This window comes from Melampsora larici-populina (genome assembly GCF_000204055.1).
Source record: "Melampsora larici-populina 98AG31 unplaced genomic scaffold MELLAscaffold_1, whole genome shotgun sequence".
Lineage (NCBI taxonomy): Eukaryota > Fungi > Basidiomycota > Pucciniomycetes > Pucciniales > Melampsoraceae > Melampsora > Melampsora laricis-populina.
The window spans coordinates 3916523-3937972 of NW_006768765.1; the positions used below are offsets into that span (position 1 = coordinate 3916523).

General features: G+C 39.6%; 2 protein-coding genes across 2 annotated transcripts; one reads left to right on the forward strand and one right to left on the reverse strand.

The window, feature by feature from the left end:
• Positions 1 to 4303: 4303 nt before the first annotated feature.
• MELLADRAFT_32515 (uncharacterized protein) lies at positions 4304 to 7448 on the reverse strand (the record flags this gene model as incomplete). The annotated part of the gene is made up of 12 exons (XM_007403787.1): positions 4304 to 4576; positions 4652 to 4827; positions 4864 to 5032; positions 5112 to 5201; positions 5301 to 5414; positions 5490 to 5570; positions 5666 to 5815; positions 5921 to 6124; positions 6199 to 6299; positions 6385 to 6804; positions 6895 to 7003; positions 7248 to 7448. Coding segments are annotated over 12 exons (2088 nt in total), but the record flags the coding sequence as incomplete, so codon positions are not given.
• A 5205-nt stretch (positions 7449 to 12653) lies between these two features.
• Positions 12654 to 13445, forward strand: MELLADRAFT_87221 (uncharacterized protein; the record flags this gene model as incomplete). Its single annotated transcript, XM_007403762.1, has 4 exons — positions 12654 to 12708; positions 12846 to 13041; positions 13087 to 13129; positions 13251 to 13445. The coding sequence occupies 4 exons, from the start codon at positions 12654 to 12656 to the stop codon at positions 13443 to 13445; spliced, it is 489 nt and encodes a 162-aa protein (XP_007403824.1).
• Positions 13446 to 21450: the final 8005 nt, after the last annotated feature.

The following is a 21450-nucleotide window of genomic DNA, read 5'->3' on the forward strand; positions in this document are numbered from 1 at the left end:
TGAAGTGTTTGTTGTAAGGTACTTGGTATTTTTGGATGTTCTTGGGTTTGTGGAGATGATCTTTGAGGTACATAATTCAATGAAAGCAGATAGCACTCACATAGGTAGAGCAGTAGAGATTGAGATATAGAGTATTGGAAAGGGAGGGAAATGTGATTGAACTGAGGTTTTATGATTGGTTTATTATATCTTTGATTAAATTTATACATTGTTTTCTTTGCTAGATCATTATGGTATCAATCTTTAGCTTCTTTGAAATATATATATAATGTGATAATTTGCTTTATTTGTTTTGGAAGTCAAATCTTTCTAGGAGATTTGGTGATTTGATCATCTGGCCTGTTGGGTAAAGTCCTCCACTCAATTCATCATAAAACATCTGCAATCTTTCCATTGACTTTGTAAGTTATTGAATCCCACTGAATGCTGGGCCTTGAGGAAGGCTGCAATGATCTCAATAAAAATATTTCAATCATGTCTTTTCCCGTTGATGTGTCCTTTACTGTGTCCTTTGCTGTGAATCTATGTCCTTGACCGCGGATGAAAAGCAATGACGTCATTCACATTTTATGCAAAGCAATCCATTCCAGACCTCTTTGCTTCTTTCCTCATGTATCGCAAGAAAAGAAGTACCTCTTTTTCCGCATCACTATCAGCGTAACTATCTTGTTGGTATCCCGATATATTATAAGTATTGGATCGCTTCCAGACTCCTCATATGATCAACACTGTTATAAATCCACTTTGCCTTACCTATTCGGTGTAGGTAAACAACCTTGAGGCGATGTCAAATTTTTCTATGAAGTTGCTCATGGGCCTCGTCTTGTCAGTCAAATAGCTCAAAATCCTTCAGAATAATGAATTGGTAAGAAAGACTCTCCAAGTTTTTGATCACACACACATAGAACCGATAGTCTTACAAACCTCCACAAAACAAAAACAGATTGAAGATCAAAACAAAGTACAGTCCAGCATGAAAAGACAACAAGAAAACAGTGAAACCCAAGCCACAGTAAATCATCAACGAACTCGAAAGTAAAAGAAAAAACAGAAACGTTCATATATTAAAGAAAAGTAAAGTAATACATCAAAAAGAGTAATGAAGATCAAATCCTAAACCAACTTAAACCCTATTGATTTTTTGATAAAAAGTTGACCCATTGAAATCTTACACTTTTCATCACCAAATCCTACAAAGAAATCCTACACACAATCTTTGAAATCAAGAAACGAAGAAAAATACGAAAAAATATTCAAAAACTAAACTCTGGATTGAAATCCATCATTTTCCTGGACATTTGGGAAGATGGACGTGAAGAGCTTCCGAAGACCTGACATGGATTCAAATCAATTTAAATAAACATGAAAGAAAATCCGAAAAGAGTAAAATAGACATTAGATCAGTCACGATTTTCTGGTGATAAAAAATAGAAAGAGTTGAAGGTCTCACCAATAATATCTCCATTGGCTACAGGTTAACATTTAAATGGTATTGGGAAAATTAAATATAGAGAGAAAGAGTATCAAATCCGGTAAGCTTGAGTAAATCTCCTTTATTTGCTTCATTGACGGACTAACCAGAATGGACAATACTGAAGAAAGATTTAAATAAAGCAGATCAAAATCAAAACAAAGGAAATCAGATTCCAAAAATAATAATTGCAACTTTCGATGTGAAGAAAGTTCATACCCAACGAGGTTGACCAGGCTTGGCTGGACTCGAGGCGTTAACGTGAGTAGATTGTTCAGAGGTGCACCTTGATAAAGAGAGAATTGAAATGATCAACACTTCTTCTTAAAGGAAAAATATGTATCTGAAGATGAAATTTCGAAAGCTAATGGAATATTTAAATCATCATTCATCTATAACCACGTACATGATATTATCACTTCCAAGCAATACTTTCAAATCTTTAAAATTACTCAAGCGTCGTCTTTGAAAAGGTATAATGGATTTGAAAGACCAAAAAAACAAAGAAGATTGGTTCGAAATGTAAAGGATCAAATAGACGAGGATCAAATGATGTTTAGGTAAAGAAGGCTTTGTTATTGTGGAGTTATGGAAAATTGTGGAGTTGTGGAAAAGAAAGAAAGACGGGGAAGTGAAGAAGAGAACATCGGTATTTATGCAAATCTCAAACGTCATGTGTGCATTTGAAGACTGCAAATCACGCGCAAAAACTTAAATTATCAATTTATCAATTCAAAGTGATATGGTGAAAGAGAGATCAATCAAGCCAATCAAATCAAATCAAAAGATAAGGAATACTTTAAAAAATCAGCTTGCATACTTGATAGAAAGCTTCAAATCGGCAATTTAGAAAGAAACTTGATTGTAATTCTATTCGGGATTATACCACAGCCTTCCAATTCACCACACATCCTTCGATCAATCAACCTCAACCCTGTCTCGTGATCTTTCAATAATGTCGTCATTCCTTTCAAAAAAACAAATTTGAACTTATCAATCAACTTCATCATGACCCACTCGATGATCTTCAAATATTACAAAGTTAGTCTACATATTGCGCAATCATTTCAATTCCACCAATCATTGAATTTCTTGCTGAACGCTTTCTATATACGCATATCACTCCATCTCGATTCAAATCCAATCAATCACTTACATATCTCTCAAATTCAATCTTATTCTACAATCCTTATCATTTTCAACTTCTCTATTCAATCTTCTCCATCATTTCTCTACATTCTTCTACATGAGGATTTTCAAGAAAACATCAAGGAGAGAGTCAAAATCATTTAAATTTGTACATGTATCTATGTACATATTACAATCAGCATCACATAAAGAAGTCGTGATTTGAAAAAAAATGGAATATGTACGTACACACTTCTTCGATTGCCTGCATTTGTTTATTTACATTTGAACTGATGAAATTCTGTTGGTTTTTTTTATCAAGATCACATTACATGAAGAAAATCTTTGGATGACAATAAAGTTAAGAGTGAAGTCTATATAATCAAGGATCGTCTTTCTACATCAATCATCTGGCTTCGAGGATCCGAATTTCTCATGGTCAGGTGCAGCAGATGGTCTTATGTCTTGGCGGAATTTGCAATCAGAAGTTGTGGTGTCAAACAACCGTCTTCTTTCAAACTATCTTGATCGTCAACCAAATTCATGCAGTCACTTCACAACATTTGATTCCACGATAAAACTGAGCTGGACTTCCGGGAGCTACATACACATGCTATCAGGGCATCGTGTTGATTTATGTTTTGAATCATAAAGGATACTCGGTCTTCTATCTATCTATCTACTTATCATCTATCTCTCTTGTGAGTTTGCTGTTCTTTTGTTGACATTTAATTGTTTCTATGATGATATGAAGTCAGCTTATCATTTTATGACGAGTTCAAAGAGGTACAAAGTCTGACGTATGATCACATTCAATGTTTCTTTTAACTAATTTATGTACTCATATCTTCTACTTCAAATCTTCAGAGTAAGACTACGTGGAGTTAATGAGTTTAAATTTTTTAAAAACGTGAGATCATCAAGCTCTAGAATAAAGTTAAAAAGCTAATCTTTACATGTAAATCCTGACTCCACAAATCCAACCCATCAGAAACTAAATCATAAAGCTTAAGCTTAAAATGAGACAAATTCTTTCGGTTTCTTTGTAATGATATCTATGTATAGTATAGGATATATACGCTGTGAATTAAGGGTTAATCCATGGTTTGATGCCGTAGATCACTTATCTGCGAGTTCAAGATAATAAAAAACATTGGTGCTATTTAAACATTGAATTCAAGTATTTTGCTTCACATTGAAAGTGTTTCACTTTCCTATCTACAAAAGTATCTCAATATCTTTCAACATGAACCTCCACTCGCGTTTCATTGATGGATTCTATTAAACAAAATACCTTCATTCAGTGACGCCAATGTATGTATGCGGGATTTGCCCTGAGGATATATGGTTCAACTCTCAACAAAAGTTTCTCTCTTGATTTCTTGTTGCATTCAATTACCACTTGATATATAATGAACATCAAAGGCGATTTGATCACTTGATCTAGATGTCAATCCTTGGACTCACAGGTCATCGAAATGGCTTCTCATTTTGGGTGAAATGTGATTCACGATATTCCTCAGATATCATCAAGATCGAATTGAATGGAAAAACTGCTGATATCCAATTTCAATATTTACTTGCAAAAGAAGATTGCCCTTTTACAAAGAAAAAAACAACTTATTCTTTAAATTCTAATTACAATTACAATTGATAATTTGATTTTGATTTTGATTCAATTTATTTAATGATTTTTTTGCCTTTTTAAAACCCTAGTCGATTACCAAACCTATGTTCAACTAAATATTCATTTCCACATTCATCATACAAAGCTTTAGTAATACCAGCTTGTTGAAACTCTTCTGTACTTGACCAACGTGACATTCCTTTCCAAGGTGAAAGTCTTAATTCTTCTGAAGTTTGATTAGCTCTAAACAAGCCTAATGGAGAAGAAGTAGGTAAGATTGGTCTAAGTGAATTCATCAATCTAAGATCAAAGTTAGGTAATAAGGTATGTCCACTGGTAATATAACAATGCTATAGATTCAAAATCAACAAATCAGATATAATTCCGATTGATAGTCTTTGAAAAACGGTTGAGGGTTCACTTACTGATGTTAATTTGTCTTGTATATCTTGACTAAACTCTTTGAGTACGTATTGGATGACTTCTACAAGTCCAGCATGATCAATTCCAGCCATATGAGGTTGATAAAGTGGTTCAGGTACTCTAATCCTTTCCACATTCATATGAAGTTGTGCATTTTGTTCCATATTGCCTTCAGTTTCTAATGCAGCTACGACCGTATTTGAATCATCATGACTAGGTGAGATACCTTTATAAAACGCATTTAAGAGTGAATTCTTTTTTAAATTTAATCTTTCATTCGTATGTTCAATTGTAAAGTTTTCATCATGTTCTAATAATTGTTTCTCAACAGATATAAGTTCCAAAATCTCATCTTCTTCATCTGCTGATTCATCCGCTCCCACCTACTCAAAAAGATCTTAATCAGCATACCTCCGATTACTGTTACTCTACGGATCGGTCAAAATAGTCGACCATACGTACCACATCCCGATACACAGCCCAATCAGCATCATCCGCCCCAAAGGTATCATCTGAATCATTTCCGCAAACAAACCGACAAGAATGAGTCCACTAAGTTCCTTGACCGGGTATCAAGACTATACATCACGTGTGAAACCAACCATTGACTTTCTTTCGCTTCTTGTTACCAGCTGGGGTCTTCTCTGGAACTTGGTCACTTGCCAAGGTAGCAATGGTTTTCATCCTTTGTTGTGCTGCATGCGACTTTCGATCTGATAGTTGTGATTTTCGCTTCTTTCTCTCTTTAATTTTTTGTAAAAGGCTCTAAAAGTTTTTGGTTGGGGTGACCTTTTAGTTCAAAGATTTCTATAGATTGGTTATATAGATGATCATGCGTACCTCATGCTGAGCTCTAACTTTTGCAAGCCATCCTTCTGGATTTGCTAATCTTGCTTCTGCATCTTTCCTCTGATCTTCTTCCTGTAAACATAAAGATTTGCAAACAAAAAAAGATAGATATCCTCAATACGACGATCTTCCATCAAGCAACAATTAAGTATAATTGAAGTACCGACCAGTCTTAGTTTCTCAGCTTCTCTTTCTGCTTTTGCTCGCTGGCGCGCATCGTGTCCAGCTTTCATCAACTTTTGACGTCGCTTCTCCTTCAAACCTTCTTCGTCCAAGGCGTGATCTGGGGTATCAATCAATGGGAAAGATGGTTCTCCCTGAAGACACGAATTCATCATATAGCAAGATAATCAATCAATGATACAAGAATCGAAAAATTGTTCAAAGGAGATAGGAAAGTAGAGTTTAATAATCTGACATACCTTATCTGCTTCTTCTTCAATACCTAAATCTTTATTACGAGCTTTTTTCAATTGGAATTGAGTTTTCTTTACAAGTGCATCTAATTCTTCTTCATTTTCAAATCCTTCTAATGATAATCTTTCTAAATATTTAGCTTTACTTTCTTTAGTTTTCCAAGCTTGAAGTTCAAAAAAAGCTTCTAAATCTGCTTCTTTTTGTATTAACTATAAACCAATTCAAAGAAACAGATTTTAGCTTGATAGGTACCAATTATATGGAGAGAGATATTTTTTTGTACCTTTTCCATTCGGATTCTGGCGGTTTGTTCTTGTAGTCTTAGTCCTGCTGCCCTCTTCTTCTCGGCTTGAACTGCTAATTCTTCTTCTGTCTTTTCTACCACTTCCTGTAAAGACATACCAGTTCGATATAAATTGATTATAGTCAATTTATGCAGTGATTTTTTTTGAAACAATGACAAAATTACTTACCACAGAATTAAAAGGGAACTGGATCACTCGATTAATTTCAGCTAAAGAATCAGGATCTTGAAGTTTTTTAATTTCATCAGAAAAAGAAGTTGAAAATAAACAATGATCTTGAACCAAATCAAAAGCTTGAAAAGAGGTCATCCTAGAAGGAAAAGTGGAATATTTAAGTTGCATTAATCTTAAAAAGAATTCACTTTCTTGTAAACCACCCCAATTTAATCGACGAGATTGAGCTACATGTGGGATTCCTGAGATGATGGGTATGACTGTTGTACTTGAATGTGATGATGAAATTATTAGTGAGGTTTGTTCTTCGAGTGGTAAATCATAATGTGTGTCATGATATGAGAATAATGAATCGATTCCATAACAGACTGATGGGACTTGATAAGTCTCAAACAAAAGTTCGGACATGACTGAAAATATCATAAGTTCAAAAGGAAAACACTCTTGGTCAACTTGTTCAGATAGATTCGACCAGCTTGAGTATAAGACGAATAACTTACGTCCTCGAGTATAGACTGGATTACAAAGAGTTTCACTCATCAAGATTGGATGATGGACTGCGTCACCAGAGACCCCGAGCTTCAAAAAAATGTAATCTAGCATCCCTTCCTTCGACGGAGATGTGATATCAAAGTAAAAAAATCGAACCAGTTCGTCAGATCCATCGTTTCGCACGGTTCAATAATTTGTGTACATCTGGCATGGTCAGCATCGATAGATTATCGCAACCTCGCGTCGTCGAGTGAAGCGGACATATCACGCGAGGTGAACTTTATCCTCTATCAACGAACGAGCCAAAACTCTGAGTAGGGAGTGATTACCCATCTAGAGCCATAAGAGGAATCATCCGTACCATGCTATCATAATTACACACTAAACCTTCTTCATGAATTGGTCTGATGTTAGATCTTGATGCTGCATCAACGTAAGACTCTGATCCAGCCAAGGTGATCGTTCGATTCGTTTTACGATCTCGATACCTCGAAATCACATTATCAATATTCAGATAGGGTTTCTCCATCGTTGAATATCCAGCACGAAGTGAGCAAGATCCTATAATAACATAAAATCGAAACGATCAGAACAAGGTCTCAATTCATTTTGTCGCAATTTGAAGATTGCAAAAGAGCTTCGAACCATTGTCAATGACGATCGGCACAGAATCTGTCGCGTATTGAGATTGATAGACCTCTGGTTCTAAATAAGGTGGTGCGAAGGTTTGAGCGCGTTCGGGTACTTTGTAAACTGTTGTTCTGGGCTTTGAAGGATCGATGATCGGAACAGTAGGAGTGTTAGGATCGAATTTCAAAAGTAAACGAGATGACATGTTTTGAGTTTTGAGAGTGAAAATGATGAGTGAGTCAGAGGGAATGTTAAATTGCCGAGGACCGTTGACTCTGCTCACTTCGATCGTCCCTTGGAGTGGGCTAGGTTTGAATTCCGAGATCGACCTAGGTAAGGAAAGCAGCAGCCTCGGCAAGAAGAGTATGACTGAAAAACTGCAACCTGTCTCAATAGTTCCATCCTGGCTCATCCTTCTCTTGCTATAGCACCTCATCGAACTTAATCTCTTGACTTTACCCCTCGACCATTCAGGAGATACGATTTCAAAGCATCACGCCAAAGCCCATCAGACTCGCTCACTTCAACTTGTCTCGAGTAAAAATGAGCATGGATGATATATGACTAGCTCGTGATACCCAGCTGGCTCGAGCTCCCTCGCATTGCAACCTGTTACATTTATTTGTCACGCCGCAAGACTTCACTTGATTTGCCGATTTGCCTCACTTGTTGTAAATTTATCTCGTACATCTGGGTCGTCGCAAAACAAAATTGCAAAATGCATACTCGCCTTGCCATCAAAGGTGGTTTTTTCACATCTGACGACTCCTGATTGTCGGGCTCTAGCGTGATTTGACCTTGACCCGCTAGCACACTGGGGACCAATTTGACGGATCATTAGGCCTGTTAACAGTCTCCAACACGAACAACGTAAAGCCTTTTTCTTTGATAGTCAGTGATTGAGATCTCCAGGCTTTGCGCGGTGGATGCATGTACCTCAACAATGTATCAAGTACTCCTGCAATTGCTAGAATCCAATCCTGGGTAATTCTTAGAGGGATCAATACTTCTGGGAAAGACTATCCATTCATTGATGCAGTCCTTGGTCATGCATCAAGGTGGCTGTTTGATCAAGTCCAACTTTGATCTGAAGAGTCTGCATCACACATCTGACAAAGTTAGATTCATTGGCTGAGTTGATCACTGTGATGTATGACTAGAAAACATCATCCAGAAGTAATGTAGGAAGCATGCAAACAAACCTACCCTTGATGTTTCAATGATACTGCTCAAGATTGTGCTATGATCTTAAGTGTGCACTGGACGTGGTGCCCAAGAATTTAGGGATCCCTGAGTCACCTCTCCACCTCTCAAGGTTTGAGCAAACACTCCAAGATCACCTCACTTTATAACTCTAATCCATTCTATCTTGCTTCGATTCCACTGTTTCAATACTTGGGAGTCATGGGTGATTGTCAGGATTCTTGTGTGAACTTCAACTGTTTTGCATTCTCTTTCCTTATGTATGATCACTTGGATACTAGATGAAAAATCATGCAAGAAAAGAACAGAAAGATTTAAAAGGTCATCATATGACTGAATGAGTACCTGTGTTGGAGAGATAGTTGAAGTGGTGGCTCCAATTTTTGAGACAAGCTCAGACTTCAAGAAGTTTCACTTTGTGCTGAGATTTTGACATTACATGAGATGATCAAGGCACAAGCAACTTACACCTTACTGGATCATTTTTGGTGTTACATGGGCTGACACAATATCAGAGGAGAACTGTTATCATATACTGTTTACAACATTGTACCACTCCCAACTTTCTAGAAGAAAGTTAAGGGTGTCCAGCCTCCACTTTTTGTATTCTTTTGTTTCTGTTATCTTTTTTGATAGCTTAATGTATTCTTTGACTGCAAACTTTTTAGTTTGAGGTTTGGGAGAGAAACTGATATTACATTTCAACTAGATGTGATAGATCAATTTTTGGTTTGAATTTGAAAGTTTACTTGACTGTGGAATGTTAAGCCAACAATGAAACATTAAAAAACCGAAAAACTGAATCAACAGAAGGTGAGAGAAAAAGCAGGCACTCAAGGTTTACAGTCAATGATGAGAAGTAGGCTGTGAAGATAATGATGCACAGCATTCCTCTGCTGATTGTTTCCACCTATCACCAGAAAAAATTGGGGTGATATGTGTGTGTGGATCATGCCTTGGTTGTTGCTTGTAAAGGGCAAATAGGTATACAACAGACTTATTCAAGACTTGGGCAAGCCATATCTTTGACTAGACAGCTAAAGGGTCTTGATATTTATGACATAAAATCACTTGATTTAGGGTACAGTCATGGTTGGAGCCTTTGTACTGACTTACTTTACAAGGGGGCAAATCTTGATATTTCCTTTCAAGGATCCATGGGTATTTGATTCAGTCCTTGATGTACAAATTCTACCATTTGATCAAAAAATACTGATCTTGGTTTCTGGTGAGCAACCTGGAGGATTACCATCTACCTTGGATATGTCTTCAAAGGACACCTTCTTCAGACCCAAAAGTTGAGTTGCAAGTTATGCAGAATGTGTGTGTGTATTGGTACAAAAAAATGTCACAAGAGTGGCTAGACTAGGGTTCTAGAACACAAAGGAGATCAAATACACTCTACCATACTAAACCCAAAAATTCTGTGAAGCTAGGTATGGAAGGAGTAGAAAAAGACAAAAACTTGAGAAACAGGATTTGATTGTTGAGAGATTTATCCAAGTTGTTTGCATTTTTATCACCAAGACCAAAAACCATGCCCAGAATCTCAAAATCCCAGGTGTCTTGAGTGAAGAAAAATGATGATTTTGTATAAGAAGAGATAGTCTTCTACTACCTACTTGGAACTAGCAGATATGATTCAACTGTCACAAATACACATCTGCCCCAGAATCTTCCTGCTTGTGATCATCTCTGATTATACTAGACTTGACAGGCTGCCTGTGCACCTTGAAGAAGGAAAATGCAAGTTTCCAAGACCGATTTTTGCATATGCTAATACAATCAACAATTCATAGGAATTCATGTTGTAGAATTGATACTCAAGTTTGTAATGATTCAGATGACTAACCATATTGCCACAATAAAAAGAGATAATTTCTTCCGGTTTCACCCAAATATGTTCAATCCTGGTGTGACCCAAGTGGTGTTATTCAAGTTGGCCAAGAAGTGCCTGGAATTCTATGCACTTTGGCATCTCAACTTTACAAAAATTTATTTTTTGAAAAAGAAAATTGCTAGCTGGGCTGTACTTCTCAGGTGGGGCTTTCTGATAGTATTTTCAAAATTTAACTCTTATCTTGATGTAGGGACAGTTGCATTTTAGGCAGACTTCCAACTTGAACCCCACTATTGGGCAAAACAAGCTACCACTCAGAGGGAATGCAATACAGGAACAACAATAGGGAGATACCACTAAGCCCGGATAACGGCCAAGTTACCCAGAGCTGCAGACCTGACCAGGAGTCCATTTAGATGGCATAGTAAGTGGCTGTCTTTAATGTTGACAAAACAGAGAGGTTGTTGGTGAGAGGAAGGAGATATGAAGAGGTTTTGGTGTGAGTCAGAGGGAGTCTGTATTGTCAGAGCACAAGCTCAGAATTTGTGCTCAGGTTTCATTTGTTGGACATTTCAAACATCAATCATGGTTTTATGTAGGTAACCATAGCATGACACATGCATTCTAACTTAAATCTTCAACAGATCCCAAATTCAAAAAGCACTCTAAGAGTGGGTTTATAAACTACTAAGAACACACAAAAACAAGGTATCCTGTGCCTGTTCCCTAATTATGATTGAGGACACAATGAAATCATGTTGGGAAGTAATTTGCAATTGATTTGTTTTCACAAGATGGATGACAGTCAATCTTAGTCAATTAAAGTACATACACTATGTTGTCCATTGTTGGTTGGGCATCGTGTACCTTTCACTCATCATTGCCCTGCACATCATCAAAGTACAGCTGGTCCAATAATGGCTGATTTTGAATCTGCACCCCAACCCAAAAAAAAACAGGTAGTGGCCTGGCCACACCCCAACCTGTTGGATGGACAGCCCCCCTGTCCACAAAATCAGCCACAATGTAATCAATCTTCCTGGGCTCCCCCTCCCACAAACCTGATTGACCAAGTGAAACACAAAATATGTGGAGCCCCAAAAGGCCCACGGGTTTACCCAGTGGCCCCCTCTCACAATGCTTATGTCTCCCTCCATTTTTTTCAAAAAAGTATAGAAGTTTGATAAATCATAATCAAATCTTACTAAACTACCAAATACAAAGCTATACACACTGATCTGTTGACTAGGAGCAAGGTCCTCATCTTCCCTGTGGTACGTCTTTGTTTAGGTTTGTTTCAAACAAATCTGCTTTGTATTATCATTGAATGGTACAAATTTTTCTGGTTCTCAATTCTATTCTGTGATATATCAATTAATCATGTATCATTCCCTTCAACAATTTGCTTGAAACAAATTGATGTGATATCCTGGATGACAGAGTTGACGCCAGCAGTGGCATTGGCAAGACTGCTCAAATCATTGATAGCTAAAAGCAAGGTCTCAAGCAAATTATTATTGAGTTGATAAATTGAGCAAGAAACATTGCATGAATATTGTACCCATCACAGAAGACAATGTGGGATCTATACTGACTTCACCTTTCATTATGTTTGAAAATCCTATGCTTGATTTTGAAGGTTTGAGTCTATCAAAAGCAGAGTGGACGCAAGTACTCAGCTTATTCTTGTCTTCACAAAAACCCATGGTGATTAATGGTGATCTTAAGGAAAAAGTAGATTGTTATTGTGATCACTGTGAGAACCTATGGATAGGGAAATCCAACAAGAATTGTTTGAGAAAAAGAAGAGCAAGCAAAGTAAGACAAGAAAGTACAGCAAGGAATGAGGCTGCTTTGAGAACAATGCAAGGTCAGTGTAGGATTTTTAAGTGCACAGTCAGATTGATGAAGACAAAGATTGATTGATTTTTTCTTTTTCTTTGCTCATTTTTATCAATTTCCTACTTCTTTTTGAAAAATCTCTGTCTTTGTCACCCTTGAAATTATTTCAAATGAATCTGTCTGGTCACCAAAACGGGGTAACTTGTACATATGCCCCTGTTGGGCCCCCCAATTTCCAAAAGCCAAAATATCATGGCCAAAACCGCGCCCTGTGGGTCCGGGGTCCAGGGTCCAGGGCTCAGGCTGAGTTGATTTATCTCTTTGAAAATTCCCTCCCATGCAAAACTCATACTTTTGTATTTTTGCAGTTTTTTCTTTTCACAAAGTGAAGCAATATGCAAGGAAGATGATCCTCCAATGACAATGATGTGTCCTTGTTGTCAGAGCAAAAGCTCAGCATCTGGGATCCAACCACAAAGAAAGATGTGGAAGGCCTCAGGAGCTGGAGCATGACAGCAACGTTGGGCCGGTGCGTTGCTTCCAGCGCGCAACGCGCCGCAACGTCCAGCAACGGCAAAACCCGGCAACGCAAAGCAGCGCAACGGGTTTTACATTTGCCCGGTGCGTTGCTCACCGGGGAGTAGGTTATCACCCCGTTGCGTTGCCTTTGCGGCCCCGTTGTGAGCAACGCAACTGTGCAACGGGCAACAGGGCCTGCCCGGCAAGTAGTTCAGAATTTCACATCCTCGAGCTACATCTGAATTCCGATCGCATATGGTCGTCGACTCAATCTAACCGATCACCTCCCCTTGCGTCACATCCACTTGGAACTATGGCCGCCTATTACAGCAAGTTCCTTCCCTTTTGGGGCCAGATACTCAGCGCCTCAGGCAACCTCGAATCAATCCAGCACGAGGAGGACGAATCATGTTTAATCGACTTGAGTCTCAGCTCAATATTCATTCCGAACTTCAAGTCCAACTTCCCCACCATCACATCCTTCCACTATACAGATTCCAAGTTTTTACAAACTGTGTTCGATAATTCTCACTCGTCTCTCATTATCAATCTTCAACCATTCGGTTGTCTTCAGTCACATCACCATTTAAACTTAGTTATCTGCCGTTTTCACTTCATTCTCAATTTCGATTGTCTCCTTTATTACTTGTTGGTCATGGCCAGCAGCCCAGAGTCAGATTCCCATTCCGATGTCTCAATCTCGTCAATGCCTGTATCTTCTACACCTGCTCGTCGCTCATCAAGGCTCCCAACACCTTGAAAGAGCTTACCCGGAATGGTTCAGCCTTCCGCTGATAGTCGACTCACCATTCCTCTACCGCAAGCAAGTGCTTTCGCCTCTCAAAAGAAGAAATCTTCAAAACAACCCGATTTACAATCAAGTCCCCCCCCTTCACAACCACAACCAGCACCCCGAAAGAAGCAAAAACAACCGGCTTCGCAATCCAAGGCTTCACAGGTAAGCAATGTTTTGATTAAATTCACGATAACCGAAAGAAACAAAGCTAATATGTATTAATCTTATAGCCACCTCCAGATGATGCACCATCTGAAGCCGAGATGGATCAAGATTCAGATCACGGTCTAACAGATCGACAGAAAGCCAAAAAGGCTAAGGTTCTCGAAGTTGATGATGGTTCAGGTGAAGAGCCGGATTACGCTCCTGTGTTGGATTATTTTGGGACACCTGTTCACAAAGATGGCGAGGTAAGACGTTCATATTTATAACACTAAATAGGAGGGTACTTTACTAACTTTGATATGTTGTTAGGATAAATCGAAGAAGCCCTTAGGTTGGCCTTGTCTATGGTGCAAGAAAATCATCCGTGTGGTTCCTGATTCTTTGAATAACCTCAAGATTCATCGTGATGGATACAACAAAGGACGTATCCGATATCCATGTAAAGCTCGGAAGGAAGCCATCAAAAGTGGCATCCTTCTTCCTCCAACTTGTTACAAACTCGAAGCGGCTGCTGCTACAACATCAACTACTCAACAACATATGCCCGACTTTTTCATCAACAAGCTCCCCTTCAAAAACGAAGTACTGAACCAGTTATTGGCTGTCTGGATTCTCGCAGAGGCCTTGCCTTGGAATCACATCGAGGATTCCTTACTCAGAATTGCCTTCCGGTATGCTCGACGTGATGCAAAAATATTCGGACGCACTTGGGTAGCTAGGGAAGCCGCTGGCATGTACTTATCGTTCCAAGACACTGTGTTGAAAGAAATAAAGGTAAGTACTTTCATGCTATTAAAATCTATTCGATGTTTTTGACCATTTTGACTGTTTCTCAGAACAATACCAGCCGATTTACTTTGATACATGACGGCTGGACGACGCACAACAATATTCACGCGTTCTTAGGCGCTGCGGTTACCTTCATAGACGACAATTGGAATTATCAGGTCCGACATCTCACTTTGAAGTTGATTGCCTGGAATCACAAGGGAGTGTGGCTTGCACAGCCTTTGGTCCACTTCATGAAGAAGCATCAACTTCAATACAAGATAAGTTCTTTCAGTTTGATTTCTTTTTTAATGTGAATGTGATTAACTTACCTTTTCCCATTATCCACATGCTTGCGCAGGTGACAGACTCCGGTTCCAATAACATTACCATGGCAAACGAAATGCACACACAGTTTTTGCTGCACGAGGAAGAAAAACTCAATTCGAACGAGCTCGGAGACGAAAGCGCATCTCCTTCGCAGGAGCTATCTTACAATTGGAATCCGAGCACGGACTATGCCAGGTGCTTTCTGCACAAGGTTTCCTCAACGGTCAAAGGCGAGGTTGGAGGAGCTTGGACGTACCTGTTAAGATATTCTATCTTGATGAGTGTGGTCAAAGATCATTTCCTGTTTTGGTAAGTGTGATGGATAAGAATGGAGGTGGTAAATGGTTCTGTAGTGGTTGTATGTGATGCAAGACTTAGCAGCAAATCTGATGGTTAACAAAGGGGCTAATGCATGGAAGTTGAATCAAGGGATGCGGCTGGATTTCTTTGGGGGTTTCCTTCTCTATTTGTAATTCTCTCTTTCCTCTTTTCTGATTCTTTTTGTGTCGAAAAGAATCAGTGAGTTTTTCATCTTTCAATTCAGATTTTGATCATACTGTTAACTGATATCAATACTGTCATCTTAGAAACTTTTTTATTGTTTCCTGTTCATCTTTCCTTACGCGCTCTTCTTTTATTTCGAGCTCGCAGGTAGATAGAAGTCCATCTACTAGATTCCAATTTGTCTCTTTTATCTGATAAGCTTTACTTTTTCACTTTGTTCTTTTGTTTGTGGTCTGTTAGGTTAGTTTCCTGTTCTCGTCGTTGACTAGCAGACAAGCTTTAGTCTGACGCGGAACCTGTGCCCTCAGGTGTGTGGTGTCGAAAAGAATCAAAACTTTTTTATTGTTTCCTGTTCATCTTTCCTTACGCGCTCTTCTTTTATTTCGAGCTCGCAGGTTAGTTTCCTGTTCTCGTCGTTGACTAGCAGACAAGCTTTAGTCTGACGCGGAACCTGTGCCCTCAGGTTAGTTTCCTGTTCTTGTCGTTGACTAGCAGACAAGCTTTAGTCTGACGCGGAACCTGTGCCCTCAGGTATCCTTTTTCGTACTATTGCATTGTCTAGCGGTGAAGTCATCTCAAGACTCTTTTTAGATTCTTGTGTTCTGTTCCGTCGAGAACTTTATATGGTAGCGAGAGTGCATACGATCTTATTGACCACGTTGCTTGTATGAGTTCTGAAGAAATTGATCAATCCATCCTCGACGATTCTCAGGATCATTCTACTGTTACCGGAGGCTCAAGCACCTCGAGTACCACCGATTCCTTTGGAACGGTTAAACAATTTTCGGATTCTGTCTCACTGAACGATCAAGTGAATCCTCCTCGGAACCCAGAATCATATTCTAATGTCAACATGTCGGAAAATGTCGAATCAAAAGTGTTCGGTGATGCCATTCAGAAGTATTCTCAAATCATGACGAATGCTTTGAGCAAGTACAAAGTTTCTGATGACCTGACTGATGATAACTACATCGAGTGGAGTCAGTCAGTGATGGAGGTGTTAAGATCCTTAGAATTCCATCACTATGTCAAGGTCAACAACTATCGGAAGCAGTCTCTCTCAGCTGAGGAACACGAAAAGACGAGGTTCAACCTAACCACCTTTATCTTAAACCGATTGGACTCGGTTAATCAAGTTAGAACTAGAAATCGACTTACCGACCCTTCAGATCCCTCTGAACTTATCTATGATCCTTTCTTATGCTGGTCTTTCCTCAAGGAGTATCATAATCGCATCTCCGAGGACAAACTTGAAGCTGTCACTAAAGCTCTTTACTCCTGTCAAATCTCAAAGTCCGATACTCTCACTGCTTTCGTTGATAAGTTCGAAAATCTTGTCCGGGAGTTTTATCGCCTGAAGGGCGAACTGTCAGATGCTCAGTCCGCGAGGATGCTGATTAGCGCTATTCCCTCTCTATCGATCGAGATCAAAGAATACATTCATAATACCGTGAATCCTTTGACTCGAGACGGTGTGGCCTCCTACCTTAGAAAATATGAAGATCGCCACGGATGGACCTGTGCTGCTATCAGAGAAGTCAATGCTGTATCGGTTCGACCTAGTAAGAAAGTCAGTGGCGAATGCTCTCCTGAAGAATGTGTTGGTCCTCACTTGGCTAAAAACTGCTGGTCAAAACCAGAGAATGCCGACAAACGACTTGCTTACCTGGCTAAAATTCGAGGAAAGTCTGGGGGTGGAACCTCATCTTCGTCTTCACATTCGTCTGCTCCAATCACTCAGGCTTTGTCTGTAAGGGGTGTGAAGAAGGTCTTCGACTCGAATGTCAACAACGCATCTGCGAGTATGGCCTTTCTGTCGCTTAATGTAGAGTTCGCCGAAGATACAACTGAAACTCCGGATGAATCTCAAGCCTGGGCATCTCCGTCTGAATTCGACGAAGACCCGTTGGTCAATGCATTGGTCTCCGCGGCTCTTTCTTCATCTCGAGACTGGGCGCTCCATGACACTGGAGCGACCCATCACATGTTCAGAGACCTCAAGTTCTTTGATCAAGATTCCCTTGTAAAAATCAAAGACGTCAGCAAACGCCTGAAACTGGCTGGAGGAGATGTGTCATTAGCGGTCCACAGTAGAGGAGTAACTAAGTTGTTAGCTGGAGATGAATCTGTTTTCGAACTGAAGAATTGTCTCTACGTACCTGAACTTTCAAGGAACCTTGTTGCTGGTGGTTTACTCAAGAAGCTTGGTGTTCGAGAAATTTTCCACGACTCTAAAAATTTTTCACTAGTTTTGAATGATCTCGCAATTTTTAACGGTTTCATTTCAGATAATAATCTCATGTTCATCTTACTCAAACCAGTGAGTGGATCTCACTCTTCATCGACTCCCGCTTCAGCCTCGGTCACTGAGATATCTTCGTCTCTTCAACATCGTCGATTAGGCCATGTTAGCAACAAGTACCTGAAACTCATGGCCAAACTCGAAAGTGTGGATGAATTTGTATACTCAGAAGAAGATCTAAAGTGTGATATTTGTTGTCTCTCTAAAAATACCAAACTTCCCCACAATAAAACTCGACCTCGTGCGCGTACCTTCCTAGAAAATGTCCATGTAGACTTGAGTGGTATTATAAGAACAACTGGCTTAAACAATGAAAACTACTTTATCCTGTTTTGTGACGATTACTCGGCTTTTCGCCATATCTATCCGCTCCATGATAAAACCAAGGAAGAAGTTTTCGAGGCGTTTATGTCTTACATCGCGCTTGCCGAAAGACAGACGGGATGTACTCTCAAACAATTTACCTTGGACCGAGGAAGTGAATTCCTCAACAACCTACTTGGTCCAAAGCTTAAGGAGTTGGGTATTATTCTTCATTTGACCTCAGGCCACGCTCCTGAGGAGAATGGTGTTTCCGAACGTGGTATGCGAATTATCAATACCAGGGCCCGTTCGATGATGCTTGAATCAGCATTGCCAATACGATTTTGGTATTTTGCGTGCAGTGCGGCTGTCTTTCTGACAAACCGTTGTATCACTGCAGCGCTGGATGGTGGAAAGACACCTTTTGAGGTCTGGTATTACAGAAAACCGTCCGTAAATCATATTCGGGTGTTTGGATGCCAAGCTTTTGGTTTGATCCGTAAAGAACTTCGCCAATCGAAATTCTCGCCAGTTAGTTCAGAAGGTGTTTTGATAGGCTATGAAGATGACAATTTCAACTATAAACTCTTTGACTTATCTTCAAGAAAAATCTATATAACTCATCATGCGACTTTCAATGAAGATATATTTCCTTTTGATTCTCTGCCTTCAAGTATTGTTTCAGAACCTCCTAAACGCTCGGTCAAAGTTCATTTTTTTGATGATGATGACGATCTGTTGGATGTCACCGACTTCGTTGAGAAGTCAGTACCAATTGACAACAATTCAGTCAGCAGTTCACAGGAGCCACGAACCACTTCATCAAGTCAAAAGCCAGTTGAAGTTCCGCGGCGTTCTAACCGGATGTCTAAGAAGATTCATGACACTCTGAGCGGAATGTGTTCAGGAGCCGAATTCAATGATGATTTCATTACAGAGTCATTTTTTTTGTGTCTTCCTGCAGAGTGTAATCTTGTCGACGTTTTTGCTACTCCAGATCCGAAATCTTATAAGAGGGCAATGGCATCAGCGGATGCTGATCGGTGGAGGATAGCATGTGATAAGGAGTTTGATTCACTTAGAAAGAAGGAAGTCTGGGAGCTGGTGGATCGTCCTAAATACCGTAATGTCATATGTGGGTTGTGGATTTTTAGGAAGAAGTTTTTGGTAGATGGCAGTGTTAAATTTAAGGCTCGTTTCGTTGCGATGGGTAACACGCAGATTCCTGGACAGGATTATGGTGAGACTTTTGCTCCAACCGGAAAACCTGGCTCTCTTCGTCTTTTAATCGCCATAGCTAGTATCAATGGCTGGGAAGTGCACCAAATGGATGCTGTGACGGCGTTTCTAAATGGTATTTTGGAGGAAGAGCTTTATGTGGAGATTCCGGAAGGGTATCGTACTGCGTCCACCATTGGAAAAGTCTGGAGGATGAAGAGATCGTTGTACGGATTCAAACAGTCACCGAAGATCTGGCAAGATGATGTCGAAAGCTTTCTCATTGAAGTCGGTTTTGAGCAATGTGAAATTGATCATTGTATTTATACTCGGTCTGCTGGAAATCTGTTTACAGCTGTGTACGTTCATGTCGACGACTTGGCCATCACTGGCAATGATATCTCAACTTTCAAATCTCAAATTGCCTCCAAGTGGGAGATGGAGGACTTGGGTCTAGCTCACACTGTGGTTGGTATTCAAATCAATCGTATTGACAATTTAACTTACTCAATGTCTCAACAACAATACGCATTAACGGTTCTCAAGAGATTTGATATGACGGACTCAAAACCTGCAATTACTCCTTTGTCTCCTAACGTCAAGCTCATAAAATCGACTGAAGAGGAGGCAAACGAATTTGCTAAAACCAAACTTCCCTACCGGAGCGTTGTAGGTTCTCTGATGTACCTGGCCCAATGTACTCGGCCGGATATGGCTCACGCTGTGGGAGTCCTCTCACAACATCTTGAAAGTCCTAGCAAGCTTCACTGGGAATCAGCTTTACACGTGTTGAGATACTTAAATCATACAATTAACATCGGCATAGTGTATTCTGGAAATGATTCAACAACTGTTGCCGGTCAGAGAAGTTTTGAGTGTCCATTGTCTCACTGTGACGCTGACTGGGCCGGAGACGTAAACACACGACGTTCAACAACTGGATACGTGTTTGTACTAGCTGGTGGTCCTATTTCCTGGAGGAGTCGTCTTCAACCAACGGTTGCTCTGTCTTCAACCGAAGCCGAGTATAGAGCTATAACTGAGGCTGGTCAAGAGCTAATCTGGTTGAGAAACATGATGGCACGATTTGGTTTCACTGATCCGCAACCTACAGTTCTTCATAGTGATAACTTAGGAGCAATTCATCTAACTTCAAAATCAATATTTCACGCTAGAACTAAACATATTGAAATACATTATCATTGGATACGTGAAGTGGTGAAGAAAGAAGATCTCACAATTAAACATTGTCCAACTCATCTAATGGTGGCTGATCTGTTAACCAAACAACTTCCTAAAGAACAATTTACTAATCTTCGACGTAGTTTGGGTTTGAGGTTTTTGGGGTAATGCTCTTTGAGGGGGTGTGTTAAGATATCCTATCTTGATGAGTGTGGTCAAAGATCATTTCCTGTTTTGGTAAGTGTGATGGATAAGAATGGAGGTGGTAAATGGTTCTGTAGTGGTTGTATGTGATGCAAGACTTAGCAGCAAATCTGATGGTTAACAAAGGGGCTAATGCATGGAAGTTGAATCAAGGGATGCGGCTGGATTTCTTTGGGGGTTTCCTTCTCTATTTGTAATTCTCTCTTTCCTCTTTTCTGATTCTTTTCGTGTCGAAAAGAATCAGTGAGTTTTTCATCTTTCAATTCAGATTTTGATCATACTGTTAACTGATATCAATACTGTCATCTTAGAAACTTTTTTATTGTTTCCTGTTCATCTTTCCTTACGCGCTCTTCTTTTATTTCGAGCTCGCAGGTAGATAGAAGTCCATCTACTAGATTCCAATTTGTCTCTTTTATCTGATAAGCTTTACTTTTTCACTTTGTTCTTTTGTTTGTGGTCTGTTAGGTTAGTTTCCTGTTCTCGTCGTTGAATAGCAGACAAGCTTTAGTCTGACGCGGAACCTGTGCCCTCAGGTGTGTGGTGTCGAAAAGAATCAAAACTTTTTTATTGTTTCCTGTTCATCTTTCCTTACGCGCTCTTCTTTTATTTCGAGCTTGCAGGTTAGTTTCCTGTTCTCGTCGTTGACTAGCAGACAAGCTTTAGTCTGACGCGGAACCTGTGCCCTCAGGTTAGTTTCCTGTTCTCGTCGTTGACTAGCAGACAAGCTTTAGTCTGACGCGGAACCTGTGCCCTCA